The sequence below is a fragment of the Mus caroli genome, unplaced genomic scaffold (genome assembly GCF_978045245.1).
Source record: "Mus caroli unplaced genomic scaffold, Mus_caroli_1 scaffold_6, whole genome shotgun sequence".
Lineage (NCBI taxonomy): Eukaryota > Metazoa > Chordata > Mammalia > Rodentia > Muridae > Mus > Mus caroli.
In genome coordinates, this window is record NW_028227261.1 from 140793438 (window position 1) to 140810739 (window position 17302).

At 43.3% G+C, this 17302-nt stretch overlaps 1 protein-coding gene across 4 annotated transcripts in view; it reads right to left on the reverse strand.

The window, feature by feature from the left end:
• Runx1t1 (RUNX1 partner transcriptional co-repressor 1) overlaps window positions 1-17033 on the reverse strand; it is a 150014-nt gene extending 132981 nt beyond the window's left edge. The window contains exon 1 of one of the 4 annotated variants that reach the window (XM_021159348.3): window positions 16822-17033. In XM_021159348.3, the coding sequence (XP_021015007.1) occupies window positions 16822-16849 (28 nt within the window). In that variant the 5' untranslated portion in view covers window positions 16850-17033. Of the gene's footprint in view, window positions 1-8795; window positions 8929-9066; window positions 9103-16821 lie in introns of those variants that run through there. The other 3 variants (XM_029476269.2, XM_021159351.3, XM_021159346.3) reach the window with 3 other exon arrangements.
• Window positions 17034-17302: the final 269 nt, after the last annotated feature.

Genomic DNA, 17302 nt, shown 5'->3' on the forward strand with positions numbered 1-17302 from the left:
CATAGTTAACCTGGTTGTTAACAACCCCTCCCACCGAGTCCCCTTTCTGTCTATCTATGCCCTATTTTATTCTTGGAAATCCCTTTTGCATCTGGCTCTTCCTTGCCATCCTCTTAACCCAACCATGATCACCCTTCCACAGTATCAATCTAAACCGCTGAAATAAGGGGCCAGAGTTATAGCATGGATTCAATGCCCCACATAGCAAACAAAGCAAGGAACCACAAAAATGAGCTGATGTAAGTAGACTGCTTGGTCTTAGCATCCATGCCTTCCCTATCCGCCACTACATCAGACCCACCACAACAGGACCAACCCCAGAGTAACAGCTTTCCCAAGGCTCATTGCCAGACCTCTCCTTGGATATCTGCTCTTTTTCTTTACTTTCTTTGTTTTCTTTCTTTTCTTTTATCTGTTGATTTTAGATTTGCTTCATGATGGTGTCTGTTGTTCAAGAGAAGTTCAACTAGAGAGGCAAATTTATTTTACAAGTTGAACTGTTTGAGCTTTACAGTGGGAAAGAGATACAAGGCCCCACGTGATGGGGGGGGGGCGCGGGACTCTTCCTGCTACTTCCAAAGAAGATGGCGCCCAAGCCAACCAAGTGTTTTATCTACAAATGGTCCTTTTGCTCTTACTCTGCACTCATTGCCTCGAAACCTTTTTTTTTGCAGCTAGTTGTTAATGCCTCTCACAACTCCACTCCCTCTTCACCCCAGGACTCTTACCTCTCTTGCCTTGTAAAGCACTGTTGACCAATAACAGCAACCAGGCCTTGGGAGATCCTGTCTCAAGGCAACTTAAATGCCAACTTACTCTCGCTTCCAAGATCCCACTAATGAGGCTGGAAAGATGGCCCAGCAGTTAAGATTACCAGAATTCAGTTCCTAGCACCAGATTGCTTATAACTACTTGCAATTCAAGATCTATGGGATGCAATACCCTCCTTTGGTCTCTGCCTACACACACACACACTCACACAGACAAACACATATACTTACACACACAAGTAAAAATAAGCCCCACTTACTGAGTCACTTAGTTAATAATCTAGGTATACTACTATCACTGTTCCTATTTCACCTGTCCAAAAGGTGTGATATACAGTGCGGACTGAGCCCACTACCTGCCTAAAGTCTTCTCGTACCAACCTGCTTTCCATACCACAGGCATTACCAACTTACTTTAATTCCCTCGCAGGAGTTCACATTTCAGTTTTCATTGGTCACTCTAGGAAGTGTCTTTATCAGGGTTACATGACTACTGTGTGACTCTTGAGAAACCAACCATCATATTTCTTTTTTGCTGTCCATCTTTGCTGACCCCCCCACCCCTCCTGCTTAAACAAAACAATGTGAAGTCATTGCCTATATAGTGCTATCCAGGAGAGGTCAGGTGTAGATCTCCTATCTAAATAATTCCAGCTGGACATGAGAATGCAACTGCGAGCATGAACAAAGGGACATGGGGAATGTAAATGACAATACTTATCTGGCACACCCTGAGAGTTTCAGAATTCTAAGTTACTTAAGAACTCTTTCACAGTGAAGGGTTATCGTATCAGTTTGATAAACTCCCAATTCCTGCTTCAGTATTATTTGCTATTCTTCCCTGCTGTGTTTGCTCATCAGTGTGTAAATAACATACGCATGGACTCAGAAGATAAACTAGCAGTCTTTCAGGACCTATCACATCCTGCTCCTGCCTTGTAGTCAGGGAAAGGGATGGGAAACTTCTAAATGGACTAACTGGCCATGGACAACCAGACAAAGTGACAAATTTCCTAAGACTCTGCTGAAAGCATCAGTAGTACCAAGTACAAGGCTCAAAGTGATAGGAACTGTGATAGGACATTGGCCTGGCACCATGATCAGTGAGGGCTCTTCTGGGGACCACCATATGTCTGCTTGTCTACAACATTAAGCTCCAGTCTTCTGAGTGTTACTAGCTGAAGTCCTCAAGCATATCCTGCAAAAGAGCCCCACCCCCAGCCCCAAGCACTCTTTATAAAACATCTCACAACCAACCAGCTCAACCAATAACTCTGCATGCACACCCAGCTCTCCTCCCTTACTCTTCCGCATTTCCCCTCATGTTATCAACAAAACACTAGCTCTTCAGCTTCAATAAAGTCTTCCATGACATCTCCTAGGAATACATTGTCTAATATATCCTAGTTATTATCCCATCCAATAGAACCAAGTCTTAATGAAGAACTCACTGCATCTCTACTTAAAAAAAAAAAAAAAGTTTCCCTTATGACAAAGAATTTCCATTTAGTCTCATCCTGAACTTTGAACATCAGTGAAAAAATGTTCTGTGGCCTATGAAGTAAGAGTGAACCCTGCATGACTTCCATTTGTAGCACCAATTGAAAGTAGCTATTTTCCCAAGCCCTGTCAACCAATGAACTCCTTGGTAAGTAGCAAAAGTTTCCTGGATGACAGCAAAGTGCTCACCTTGATCAAACCCAACAAATGCAATTAATTGTTCCTACTTGTCAAAGAAACCTAGCCCTGCTTTAGGATTAGCAATTTTATGAATTAGGAAACTTATGACAAACTCCAAGTATCTGTACTTTTACATCCACTGATCTTATAAACAGGCAACAAACACAAAGTCAACGCGCTGATGGTGATAACTACATTTTTAAATTCATCAGACAAAGCATATGGCCAACTTTTCAGGTTTCTTTTAAGACTTGATGTTACCCACATGGCAATGTACTGTTGTCCCCCTAAATAAGCTGTCAGTTTCTGCCCACAAAGTTATTTAGAGAGGCTACTTTCTACATCTCCCAAGTGACTCAGGTCCAGACTTTGAGCTATCAAATACAGTGAATGCCTGCTAATCACATCTAATCTTCACTCTCCTTACCTTAGTCCTATGCCCCTGCACAAGGCCACTGTCTTACCCAGTGACTGTGAAAAAAAGCATGAAACCTATTTTGTTTTGACAGAAGCCCTTCCTCACAGCATAAAGTGATCCATTCTCCTTTTACTGTCCCTGAAAAGGGGAAGGTAGTGACTTACACTCCACACAGTCACCTGATGTCCAGAATGGCTCTGGAAATCTAGTGCATCTTTCCAGTGCCTCTTCTCCTCTTATAGGTGTTGTGGAGAGCCAGTGGACCCCACCATAACCCATCTCCCATCAATACGAAGACAAACAGTGCCCCTCAAACACATTGTCAATGATACACAGAATACTTTTAAGAAAACTCCCAAATCTATTCCTGGAATCAGCCATTGACATGAGAGATACCCTCATCTTACCTCAGAGGAATTCATCTGAAAACTGGGATCACTCTTAACCTACCAACAAAGTCCAACAAAGTTGAAAGGGCACCCAACCCCTGGCCTCTCAGGGTACTACAGATTCATACTCGGTCCTTCATATATATATATACATACACATATATAACATAAAGGTCTGTGTACCATGATACCAGTTACAATCTCAACTTCTCTAGAGTACAAGATGCTACTAGATGTTTTTCCTCCTAGCTGGAAATAGTATATGTTTACAGCCAGTTCCAAGTATTAAGAAGCCGAGGCAGCAAGAACTGAGCTACAGGCCAGCCTAGGCTACATATAGGTCAGTCTGAGCTACATAGATCAACCTTTATCCATAACACTATAACAACAAAACCAAAACACAACAAAAACAAGAAAACTAACCAAACAAACAAAAATGCCCCCTTCCTCTTAACTGTCAGGCAGAAAATATGTTGTGATGACAGAACAAGAGCTAAAGATATACAGCGGCCCACAGGGCAGGAAGAAGCTGTGACAGTGGGCAAAAATCTGACCCAGGATGTTAGATCAAAAAAAAGGGAACAGGGTACTACAAGCTACTCACAAGCTCAGTGCAGGATGAACTTATTTGAGGCAGATGAGTGACATCATCTTTAGAAAGAAGGAGAAATGCTCACTGGCACACATTTGGGTCTATCCAGGGATATGTTAGCAGGGAGCAGTTGTCACCTGCTCAGTGTGACACAAGGTGGATTAAGTCAAAGAAAACAATGTCTACTAAGGATTTCTCCAAGGCCGGCATTCAGAGAATAAGGTCCTAATTATCAGAACTCCAGCACAATGTAGGTCAGTCTGGGGAACACAGGGAAACCTCAGTGCTAAAACTTGCAGCCAAAGTGGAGCAGAGTAAGGCACACCTTTAGTCTAAGTACGTGGGAGGCAGAGGCAGGCAGATCTCTGTGAGTTCAAGGCCACCCTGATCTACATAATGAGTTTCAGAATAGCCAGAGCTGTATAGTGAAACCTTGACTAGAAATATTAATTAACTGATTAATTAATTAAAATAAATAAAATTAAGATCAAAAGTAAAGGCAGGAGTGGCTGTGGCTAGTCTGAGCCATGGGTTGGAGTTCCCTGACAGGAAGAAAGTAAGAGGCTAGTCAATCATTCATTTCAAGTCTACAATGAAAACGGATGTGAAAGTGAGGAGCAAGATACAGTACGTCTCTGTCATTTGTTGATTATCTGCCTTCATCCTAACACAACTATGTGGCAGTCTCTGAAGCCTCAGAGCTCATTCTGAAGTAGTCTTTGCCCCATATATTAAAAGATTAATGAGGCCAATCAATCACCTTTTCCAAGGGATTTACAGTGTTGAGATGGTGGAGACTCATTGGTAAATTTCCATTTGTGTTCTTTGTATTTCTCTTTCACAATATCTATATTCTAAAGGCCTTCTCTATTCACCCAAACATTGATTTGTCTTGAGACTTTGGCCAAAACAACATCCACAAAAGCAAACGACTTTGTCATTCCATCATGTGTTATGAGTTGTAAGACACAAAATGTCACAAGTTGAAACTACAATGTAGGTATTCCACCCCCAGTCTGTGAGATGCTGGGGATAAAATCTAGGGTACCCTGTAGCTAAGCAAACACTCTACCCATTGAGCTACATCTCCAGCCCCGGAGAAGAAAAATTTAAGCCTGTCTGTCTGTCACTGAAAATGTTACCAGTTTTAAGCAATGTAAATGGTTTAAAACTTTTTCCAAACAATAAAGCACCACGCCATAAACTTAAACCATGGAACATTACTTTACTGGTGGTTCTAATATAAGAGCCTGGCATGATTCCAAAACTCTAAGAAGACCCAGGAAACTCTTCTCCTTTGAGGCATAAAGTACTGTGGCTTCAGTACAAAACATTCTAACCAATGGGACAGACTGTGTTTGTGAATAAGCTTTTCAATATAACCTCTATTCATTCTCTCTCTCTCTCTCTCTCTCTCTCTCTCTCTCTCTCTCTCTCTCTCTCTCTCTCTCTCTCTCTCCCCTCCCCCTCTCCCTCTTCTTCTCCTTCTCCCTTCTCCCTCCCCGCTCCTTCCCCCTCTTCCTCTCTGCCTCTCTCTCTCAGAGGAATGGTTGTAAGACAGTTTCAGACTGTGCAGCAACGGAGAACTCTGAACTTTGAATCCTCCTACCTCCAAGTGCTGAGATTACAGGGATAAACCAGCATGCGTGACTCAGGCTCTTTCCTTGAGAATGGTGAAACACATGTACCAAAGAATATACCCTTATGGTACTAAACTTACTTAATGATGTGCCAGAACACCACAATTGTTCATTGCGCTTCAGATTGCAAGAGACACTCCTTAAGATAATACTCTTTGTCTGATTGCATATACATAGTCATTCATACAATAACACCTTCAGTTGCATTCTGCAACCACTCTTATTATGACCTGATGTTTCTAAAGATCTACTGCATTTATCAATACCAACAGAAATGCTACATCTGCAAATCAACATGTTCCTGCGACAAAGTATCTGCCATCCCTTCATCCTTTCCTGAGCTCTTCCGAGTTTATCTGGGAAGAATGTGTCTAGCCACTCAAGTGTGAACCCACAAGCTACACAGCTAATTGATCCTCGGGAGTGATCAGGTCTCACCCTGGACAAATGACTTTAGCCACAAGTCAAACCAAGTGCAATCAATCCTTGAATCAATATGTAACCGTATCACTTGTCTCCTTCTACCTTCCATGTCTATGCCTATATTACATGTGGATAGTGTCACCGCTCCTTGTTATATGGATGAGATATTTTTCATTATGATTCTTTTAAATATATTCCGGAGTTTTCTTTTTAATTAATACTAGATGTCTTTAAAGAACACGCCTTTCCTAGAAATGTCACCAGTAAAATGCATCCAATTTTTCCTCTAATGTGGTCCATAAAACTTATTTGATTAGCAGTACTATAGAGGCCAAAGCCTTTGTATGCAGGCACTCAAGCATAATTTAATCATTTTATTTAAGCATGAAAAAAATTATTTGAAAGCCCTGTTAGGTAAAATATCCCTGATTGGTTTAAACTTACATTTGGAGGTATATTAAAGGTAGACTACACCACAGAGAGCCCAGTATGCAATGCAATAGTGTTAACTTTCTCACAGTAGTCACTGCTAAGTTAAAAACCACACGGTTAGAGAATGTAGGGCGAAAGCACCTCGCTGTAAATAAACATGCTTTAAACGGTTACTCTGAAATAAAATTAGTTTCCTGGGATACCTTGTCCTATTATCAGGATTTTCACCTATAGGAACCTCTTTTCATAGTCAAAACAGGATGAGGCCCTAATTGCGTAACATCATTTGTCTTCTGGGGATGAAAAGACCAGCAAATGAAAATGCACATCAGGCAAGAGACTGTCAGAATAGAAAATTGTCTTTTTTTATATTTTTATTTTGTTTTGTTTTTAAATAACCCATTCGCATTAACAAAGGCTGCAGTAGCTTCCAAATTATAGGTTGTTATTTTTAGTGGAAGTAGTTCAATATTCATATTGGAGCAGATGTAACAATTCAACAAAACAGCTCTTCAAATCCTGCACAAATTGAAAACAGGAAACCTGATTGCTTTTCCTCCTATCACTTTCCTTGTCTGAATTGACACTTTTAGCCTGCTGAAAATTTACACATGGCTTTCATCTCCACAGCACCTGCTGATCAAATGGAAGCCTAACATTTTCATGAAAATGGTCTAAAAGACTAGTTTTGTTCTAAAACGCGGCAAAGGGCATCAGTTCCCTGCTTGATGGCAATAGTCACTGTGTACTATGTATAAGTCATGGTCATTAAACTTTTAAAAAACTATGTTTAGTCTCTTCTGGCTTTATTCCATATCTTCTGTGGTGTAGTTCAAATTTCTTGGACTCCGGTATCTACCTAACACTTGATTTTATTATGTAAAGACTATACAAAGTGTATAAAATGCCAGCCAAAAGGACAGCAAATTATATTTTGTCTGCATCTGCTTGAAAACCATAGAAAATCCACATCACTGTTTATGGACACACCTGACCATGGGGGAGTCACATCTCATTCATTCCTTGTTTCATCAACTAAAGAAACTGCAGACCAGAAAAGAGTCAGGCCCTATGTCCAGGGAGACTCTAAACACTTGTTTTCTAAGACACAGGCTTAGCTGCTTGAGTACCCTAGACTGGAACAAAATGGATATGACCCAAACACAAGCTGGCCACCTGCTGTAAACATCTTCAGGGAGAGCAAAAGGAAATCTTGGAAATGGGTGTTCGTGTGTATAAATACTCAAGATTGCTAAGCTGCTCCCCTCGATTTTGAATGCATATACATGTCTATATAACATTCAGTTATGGAAATAAAAAAGACTGATATGCCTAAAACATTCCATCTGACAGTTTCTTCACCAAAAATACTACCCGCCTTCTGAAGAACCAGAGGCTAGCCTTTCCCCTCTGTCTGCGTCCTTCTGAAGAACCAGAGGCTAGCCTTTCCCCTCTGTCTGCGAGATGAGGTAGAAAAGACCCTCGGTAATCTAGGCGCCACTCTGACCAGTCGGCCAGTGAATTTCAGTGTTCTGTCACGGTCACTGAGGCAACAGCAAACCTGCAATGTCAATATGTTCAGTCAATGGAAGTAAAATAATGGGACTTATTGTCTTCCCCCATCGATCTGCTGCTGTCAACAAGGAAACGTGTCCCTCTGGCTTTAAACAAATTTTAATTAGGCTTTTAGTTACTGGCTCATATCTACCTACCTATGAAATCACCTATCTCAACAATGAGTAGGAGGCAGAAGCAATCATTTTGTCTTCTTTTATTTACTCTAAGAACCTTCTAAAGTTTATATCATAAAATTTTGAAATACATTTATAAGTTAAGTGACAATTTGCTTCATTTTTTTTTCCTCACACTGACTTCAAGCAAAAAATGGTATGGTTCAAATACAAAATATCGTATCTCTACCAGACCCAGACTGATGCTCTCTCTCTCTACTAGCCAGGTTGAACCCTAATCTACCATTCTCTTCCTTCCATACTAAAAGTGGGCTTCATTCGCTTTTCAGGTTCTTTCCAGGACTCAAAGCATCAATTCATCACCTGTTCAAAACAAGCCACGCAAAACCAAGCATTGATGGCCAGTACCCCACTGCCTCAGCCCATCACTCACTTTATCCACCCTAAAGAGAAAAGGTGAGGTAGCACCGTTAAAATAAGACAGGTGCAGAAGTGCTGGAATAAAACACTGTAAGTCATTCAAATCGCACCTAAGTTCCCTAGTCCTTCCCCCTTTTCCAAGAGAGACCCTGTCACCTCAAAATCGAAATCAAATACAGCTAATCAAGTTGTTAAGAGTTCTTCCTCTCTCTTTTACATCTGAGGGCTCCAGCGTCCGATCAACAAATAATCTATTGTTCCCCCTTTATCGAGTCTCTTTAAACCTATTCAGACTGGCAACACTAAACCCAATTAAAGATAAGGCCCTCGGTAATCTCACCTCCGCGAGTCCCCGTCTGGATAGCAGAGGTGATGGGAGATAGCGGGGAGGCCAGGGCCGCTGCCTCCTCCTCACCCAGCACAACAAAAGGCAGATCCTCTCCCTCTCCCTCTGTAATCTTTAAATGTAAATTCCCTCTGGCAGCTAAGAGGAGCTCCAGATAACAGGTTACATCTTCACTTGCCCAGCTCTTATCTGCTCCGGATCGTTGGGGGGGCCGTCCCCACGCCGCGCCCCGCCCCGCCGCCCCCAGCCCGGCCGCGGAGATTACCTTCCGGCGGCGAGCGCGCGAGGCGGCCGGCCGCGCGGCCCCCACACCGCCGCTTTGTATTCATTAAACACACATCGGAGCTTATCAGAAGTAAAGGGCTGGTCGGGATGGCACATTGTGTGTGAGTGAGTGTGTGCGCGCGGGAGGGAGAGGAGAGGAGCCAACGTGCATCAGGGTGATTACAATATCAGCAGGGCCCAGATGGAGGCAGGAAAATAAACAGAGGGTGCGTGCGAGACGGAGGGGAGAGGGAGGAAAAGTGGGAGAGAGAGAGAGAGAGGGAAGAGAGGGAGGGAAGAGATGCAGGCAGGAGGGGGAGACAGGGAAGGGATTCAGGGGCAGGGACCGGCTTGGGATGGGGTCAAAGCGAGAGGAGAGCTACCCAGAGAGACTGGGAGGTGGAGGCAATCAAGGCTGCAGGGTAGCCCGTGCCTTTCAGCCCCACCTCCCAAATATTTGGATTTGCTAGCCCTGTGGCTCCACTAACACTAGAGGTTCTGTCAAGGTCAGCCGGATCAAGAGCTCTCCCTTGGTGGTTTTGACAGTGACACCTACAACACCTCACCTCCATCCAAAGACACATAATTTGCAAAACAAATCTACTGTGCTGACACAATAGTCCTGCAGCATGCCAGGACTACCTCCCGCGGGAGCTGTCTCTTTCTGTGTACTAAACCGTATACTAAAACCCAGCCCCCAACTCACCCCCACACATAGATGCAAGGGAGATACAGAGAGATACAACCTCCCCCCCCCGCCCCGCCCTCTTCAGGCTTTGAGTGTGTCCTAGCCAAAGATGCAGGGCAGCCAGCATCATTGTGATAAGGAGGACCACTTGTGATTGGTGGCTACAGGTGACTCAGACACCTGCGCCACTTCCAGAAGTCCAGGGGTAGGAGCTTCCTTCTGCGTACATCTGAGACTCTGTTTGGGAGGTGGGAATTTGAAATTGAGGCAATCAATCTTGGCTTGAGCTGCCTCGCGGCTCTTCACCCACCCAGAGCCTGAGAATCAATCAGAAGGAGCAGGGGCTAATGCTCTGCCAGGCGGCCAGAGTTCATCCTCCTCCACCCCAGCAGGGTCAGGAGGGGGGATACACCTGAGTAGTCCCTAGGGAGCCCCTTTTCACTTTTAAATGCACCCATCAGACAATCTGAACATCTGATCAGGTCCTTAATGGAGTGCAGATAATGCAGCAAAGGAGGTCTTCTCTTTGGGGGCAGGGTTGTGTTTGGCTGTGTTGTGTTTCTAGGCCCTGAAGCTTGGTTAAGAAGCCTTCCCTGCACTGTGGAGACATAAACCACAGAATGTCATGGCACACACTGCAATCACAACTGCTGTGAAACTTGGGGCCATGAAATAGTTTATACATGAAAAGTCAGTAGAAGGCAACAAAATGGGGCAGGAGTGGGGGGGGGGGCAATGAGTTAAAGATAAGAGCAGGAGGCATATTTTAAAAGGGGCTTTGTTTCATCAAGTAACTTGCAAACCACCTAGCCTAAAATGACAAAACAGGTCTGATGTGCAATGGACCCCCCTCTCAAAACACACACACACACACACACACACACACACACACACACACACACGCTACCAACCTAAGAAAAGAATCAAGGGAAATTTGATAGGTAACACAAAGTGAAGAAAGCTGGGCATGCTGGGGGAAGGGCATGTGTGAAAATCTTGTCATAGAATGAATGCCAGATAAAAGGAGTCCTGCTACAATCCTCCAGTAATCCAATAATGTGGAAAGCCTCACAGTATCACTGCACAAGAACAAGGTGATATTTCTCCATAAATCTTCAAAAAGTGACCAGGTTCAGTAGTTAGAGAAGGGTCCTGGGGCAGGAAGTAAACCACTTGGCAGGCAACATGACAGGGCAAGGGAACTCTGAATGGGGTAAAATGTATCATCCCTCCATGTTTTAAATTTAATAATAGATTTTCAGAATATCCTCTTGGCTCTTGTAAAAGGCATCCTTTCGCCTTTTTTCTCACTGTGATCAGGAACTGCACTCACCCTAGCCAGCAGCAGCTACTGCAGCTACATGATTTTGGGCACAGACTGTATATAAACACCTTGTCATCCAATGCAACTCAGGAAAGGGGGAAAAAAAAAATCAACATACAAAGGCTCACTAGTCTGTTACAATGTACTAATGAGAATGCACTAGATACATATGCACAGAAATGTAACAATGAAAATTAATACTTGCAAAAATGAAAAAAAATTCTAATTACTGCTTTTAATCTCCAAACACATATTTTTCTCTAAAAGGTATCCCAAAGACTAGGCACAAAGAAAACTGCAGATCAGCTAAAGTACAGATGTTCTCCTTTTGTGAAAGTACAGTGTCCCCACCACTCTGTACTGCCTGCCTGCCTTCCGCCAGCTCCATGATGCTTCTAGACCAAGCACTTTGCTCCAAAGCTTACAATGAAAACAAAAGCACAACAAACAAACAAACAAACAAGCTCAGTGTAGCGATCCCCTCCCCCCACCTCAGCACTCAGGAGACTGATACAGGAGGATTACTATGGGTTCCAAGCCAGCCTGAGAGTCTATAGTAAGTTCTAGGCCAGCCTGGGCTACAGAAGGAGATCTTGTTTCAAGAAAATCAAAACAAAAACCAAAGCAACATAGTAATCAAGAATTATTATCATGGTATCCAACAGAAAGTGGTACCTGTAATTACAGACAACTTAACAACTGAGCTCAATCGAAATTTTAATTTCAATGAGTTCTTTTCTTAATAATGGGTTACCTTCTTGTAAAAGCAAGAAGTCCATCTGCCCCAGGCAGATAAGTTTTGAAACATTAACTCAGATAAAAATCTAGCATTTTCTTTCTTTCTTTGAGTATGTGAAGTCTAGTGTGCTATAATGTGAGAATTCCAACATATGACCATTATGGCATAATATCTCAGTGCTCAGCTTGTCATTATTTCATTTGTAATTCTTATGTTAATTATGTTCATAATTACTATAAACAGATGTGGTAGACATTCGTGTGACCTTTCATTGAAGGATGCATTCTTCACTCATTTTGCTTTAATTTCTCATGGATGTGAAGCTGAAAGTGCAGAAAAAAAAAAAAAGAAGAAGCTTTCTAATTTACAAAAAATAATTTTTTAAAAAAAGCCCTCTTTCTATGCATAAGTTAACACAGGATCTCCCTTCATCTGCATTTCAGAATATGAAACCATTTCTGGCGTTTAGGCTGCTTTATTGTACATTTCTGAGCTGCTGCACCCACTGCTGCTCACTACCTTGTAACTATGGATGCCAAACAAAGACTACCACCCATGTCCAAGTTGCCGTGTTTATTTATTTATTTTGTTGTTTAATATCAAAGGTTAATGCAGCAGAGCTGTGCTCCAAAACCAAGTGCCTAGCAGCTACATAGCAATTTATTTACTCACAACTCACCCACCTTCCTCTTTACATAGAACACATTTACAATAAAGGCAGTATGGATTTCATTAGCTGAAAAACCTCCTCGAATTTCATTTCTTTTTGGCCTTAATCTATAATTAGTGTGGACAGACAGGTGCAACCCCTTCTCTCCTACAGATGGCTGCTGGAAATGGTGCAAAGTAGTTCCCTCTGTTTAAACAACACAGAGATAACCTGCTCTGTCTTATCATTTACAATTACCTCCATTAAACTGAACTAATGTTTGCTTTAATAAAATGTCCACTGTTCTTTAAACATAATTTAGGAACTCTTATATTAATGGCTGTAAAAAGGTGAAGTTGGAAGGTGTCTCTTTAGATAATACTAAATAGCTTACACTGGATAAAATGTCCCCTTTGATGGATAATAGTCTGAGGTTCACAAAGGTTTTTGTAGCTGATTTAACATTTATTTGTTGGTTTATATAAAGAGGGTCAGATATAATTTTGGAAAGGTCATACAGGTGACAAACAGTTTAACAAGTAAATTGAGGAGAAACTGCCCCCCCACACACACACACACATACAAGTTTAGGAGTTTGAAATGTTTGTTTGGGGGATTTTGAGTTGGTACTGAAGTCTATAACTATGAAAATCCTTGATTGTTTTTAAGTGATGCCCCTCTTAGCCCAATCGTACACACTTACTTAACTTCTAATACATTACTCTCAAAACCTTCTTCTAAGCTACATTTTAAATTTTTAACTGATTCTAACTAAGCATGTCCCTGATTTTGTAAGCACGTAAAGTGACTCCATTCCATAATAAAGAACTTCTACAAATCAAAAGCTCAATTCGCCCTGCTTTTGCTATCAATAAAGACCAAAGATTACAATATGATGAATAAGGTATCCATATTAAAATAAAGAACATTTAAATGCCCAAACAGCAACAAACAAATAGCCTTTCCCTCTTACATAACTTACAGTAATAGACTCCAGCAAAATGCAACTGACTTGGTTTTTTTTTCACATGCAAATTGTGCAGGTGCCAATTTTTCAGACTGCTTTGCTATGAGGGGCTATGTTGCCTGCATAAAACCTCAATGAAGAAGGCTTTGCATTCAGTGCCTGTCAGCTGATGTTCATATCAAAGAAGTGAGAAACAGGATTTGACAGTGAAGAATGTCCTAAACTGACAACCACTGACCAGCATTCTTAATGGAAGCATTTCTTTCTCGTGATCCCTTTTCAATGTTTAAAACCCAAGGAGGGTAGCTAAGCCTCTAGTTTACAATAAAATAAATTATAACTGCACCTGACATTTGTGAGGTTCTTTACAATTTATAAGGAGTTTACCCAAAAATATTTAGGCTAACACCTCGATGGGAATCTTTTCACTGACACTAACACCAAGGGCAGTGCTTTCCTTCTTGCAGAAAAAGATTGGGTAAGAATTACAAAACACTTAGTCCTCTGTAATTCAAAGGATGTTCTCCTGATATTTCCAGGAAGTTGTCATTTAACAGGCCAGCATCCCCTGCACTGAAGGTAGAATACTTCTTGTTAGGAAGATCCTTTCAAAGACCACTTCAAAAATCAAGTCATTAGCAGGTGTTGGTGGGTGAAAGAGACTTAGTCAACAAAGAAAAATGCCATTTCAAGGACTTTTGCAATGATTTGAGTTGTCCAAATATTAGAGAGAAAAAAAAATCCAGGTGTTCTCTCTGCTGCTTTTATTAGATGAGAACCAGCAAAAATTGCATCCTGAAATTCTCCCACAGAGTATCTAGTTTTTCAAAGAAAGGGGCCTGCGGTCTACATGGTCTACATGGTCTATATGGTTTCGAATTAATGGTTAAACAAATGTTTTTAATGCGAACTTCATGAAGTTCTTCTTGTAGCATGGGCTTAGTTAAAATCCAATTTCTGTGTGCCAAGAATGATTCCTTGGTAATTTTGTTAGAATTCTGTCTTTTCAAAGAATAGATTTTTTTAAAAAATCAAATGTGAACTACATTTGATAAGGGAAGAGATCAAGTGTCTAACACTCATCCTGGCTGGAAAATTAAAATATAAAATAAAATAAGTAAAAAAAAAACTGGAACAAACTGAGATTCTAGTTAACATCACGTGAGACGATTGGCCCTCTCTTTCAAAAATAGTGAACAGAAAATGAAATCACATAGCCACCTCTCTCTTCGTTGACAGCCTCTAATCATCGTGCTAAAACTAGACAGCATTTTAAGGATTGATATGGAGAAATAACGCATTGGGATGTGTTTTTGTTTAGACACATCCCAAACACCCAAACTGAGGCCACCAAGGCTTGGGAAACAATGGTATGTGCTGATCCTTTCTAAGGATTTGTGTGAACAGGGAAGCTGGACACAGAGAGGACTTCTCGCAAGTGCTGCAATAAACTAACGAGGCCCCCCAACGCTCACAAACTGTTCATCACAGAGAAGCTGCTCAATTTGTATTCTGGGGAGTGTGGACTTCCCGGGCATAGACCCAGTTCTTCTGGTCTATAAGAAGGGGGATGATAATAAGAGCCACGGAGGGCACTTAAAAATGGTACAGATGTTGAAAAGGAGGCTAGGAGGGAGGAAAGCCTGTAAAACACATTTTAGCTCACACAGAAGATATAAAGGATGCTTTGGTCAGCAACCCGACCTTTATCGGGAGATAAATCAATTTGCAGCAGCTGTGGACAGCCATTTATACACAGGCCCTGGGCAGATTAATTAAGGGAAGCGAAGTTAAAAATTCAAGAGGGCTCAGAGTTACATCAAGCACATGAAGTTGGTCTGGAGTGGCCTCTCCAGCTCCCCTGCTCCTCACTCCCTCGCTGTTCTTCAGGTCTCTTCCCAGGGAATACTAGATAAGTCCTTTAAAGCTTCTTTCTGCGCATTTTCCCGAGAGGCACCAGTCATGCTGGGGCACGCTGGGATTTGTGGTGCCCAATCCTGAAGGAAAGTTAAATTCAAAAGACTTCCCTGCTACCCTTTGCAAAGGAGCTAGGAAGGCCCAGGGCTCCAAGACTCTGGCCAAATCCTCAGAGCTGTAACAGCCTTTAGTGGGAAGAGGAGGAGGGAAGGCAGCTATTTTTAGTAACAGTCGTGGTTCACATCCTACTGCCCGGAATCATAACACTCAAAACTTTTCCAAAGCTTAACTGACCTTTAAAAGACAGAAAGAAAGAAAGAAAGAAAGACAGACAGACAGACAGACAGACAGACAGAAAGAAAGAAAGAAAGAAAGAAAGAAAGAAAGAAAGAAAACAATTTCAAAAACTGGGTTTAGGTGCGTATGCGGACTTAAACTGTTTTTTGCTTAAATCATCCTGGTCAGGACAAGATCCGTCCGGGGTGGGAGAGGGTTCCAACCAACCTGGACCTTCTTTCTAGATTCGCCCAGAGGATGGTGAACGGCGGGGACCCGGGAATGTGCTAGCCCCAGTTACTTCCCCTGAGGGATTTCTGGAAAACGTAAGAAATTCTCCCGTTGCAGCTCGGGTTTGGATTTCTCCCTGCGGGAGGTACTGGGCACTACGTTGTGCTCTAGGCTAGGAATAGGCGGGCGTCGCCGGGTCCCGACTGTGATGGGAACACCCTAGAAGGCCAGAGCGGCTGGACCAGCGGGACACAGTAGTATGGTGGAGGCGATGCTACCCAGGTATCCCCAGCTACGAAGCTCGGGATTTGCCTTCGGCGGGACACTTGGCTTAGAGAAGCCGCCTGATCATCCTTGTGAGGTTTCCCATCAAAGCACCCCAAATGCCCGAGTAAGAGAAAGTTGTCAGGCGGTCGTACAGCGCCTGGATGCAGCTAACCAGACTCTACCCAAATTGTAGCCCAGAACCAAGTTAGGATTCTTCATTTTGCTCCTAGGACTAAGGTGTCCACCATGAAAATAAGCCTTTCGCTTCCAGTTTTAAAAACCCATGATGCGGGTGTGGAGCCACCTGCCAAACACATCGTGGACCAATTGACCAGTTGTTTAGTAGAAGGAAACATGCTTATCTTTCTGGTCTCCTTTGATGGAAAAAAATTTTAAATGACTAAAAAGAGAGTGCGGGGAATCTAAAGCAAAAACGGAGGGAAATACTGTCTTATCTGGTCCGCGAAGTTCAGTGTCATCGCAGACTCCAGCAACCTCGATGTTCTTCTTTGCCCTGCTACGCAGTCCTACTCTAGTTGAGCGTCAAGTTCAGCCCAGAGCCTCGCGGTCCAATTAATCCAAACGATGCTGACGGTCATCGGTCATCGGCATAGTAATTAACAGTACCAGCCCGAGGCTGGTCCCAGCCACCCGCTCTCCAACCCGCCCGCCGACCCAGCTCGCTCGTTGGCACTTACACTGCACAGGGCTGGAGAGTCCCACCATCCGCCGCGGGCTCCCAGCTGCAAATAAAACTTCCTCCGGTCGGTGCCGGCCGGCGGGGCCAGAGGACCAGGGCGCGGCGCCGCTTCCCTCGCGGTGCCAGAATGTCCGCGGCCACTCGCCCACAAGCGCTCGTCCAGAGACCGCCCGCCTAGTCTTGCGGATCGCCCGCAGTCGCCTCGCACAGCGAGCCGCAGGGCGAGGAGCCCAGGGTGGCGGACGCCAGGCAGACGCAGGCTGCGACGCGGAGCCCGGCGCGCGCCGAGCTCAGCTCCCCCTCCTCCCGCCTCGCTCCCTCCCTCCGCTCCTCTCTGTTGTTGCTGCTGTGGCAGACAAATGTGATGTGGGGCGCAGGGGATTGCCACTGTCACAGGCGGCGTCTGCGTCCGCCTCGCCCGCCCTCGCTCGCTCTCGAGGAAGGCGACTGCATTTATCTGCAGGGCGTCCGGGCGTCCG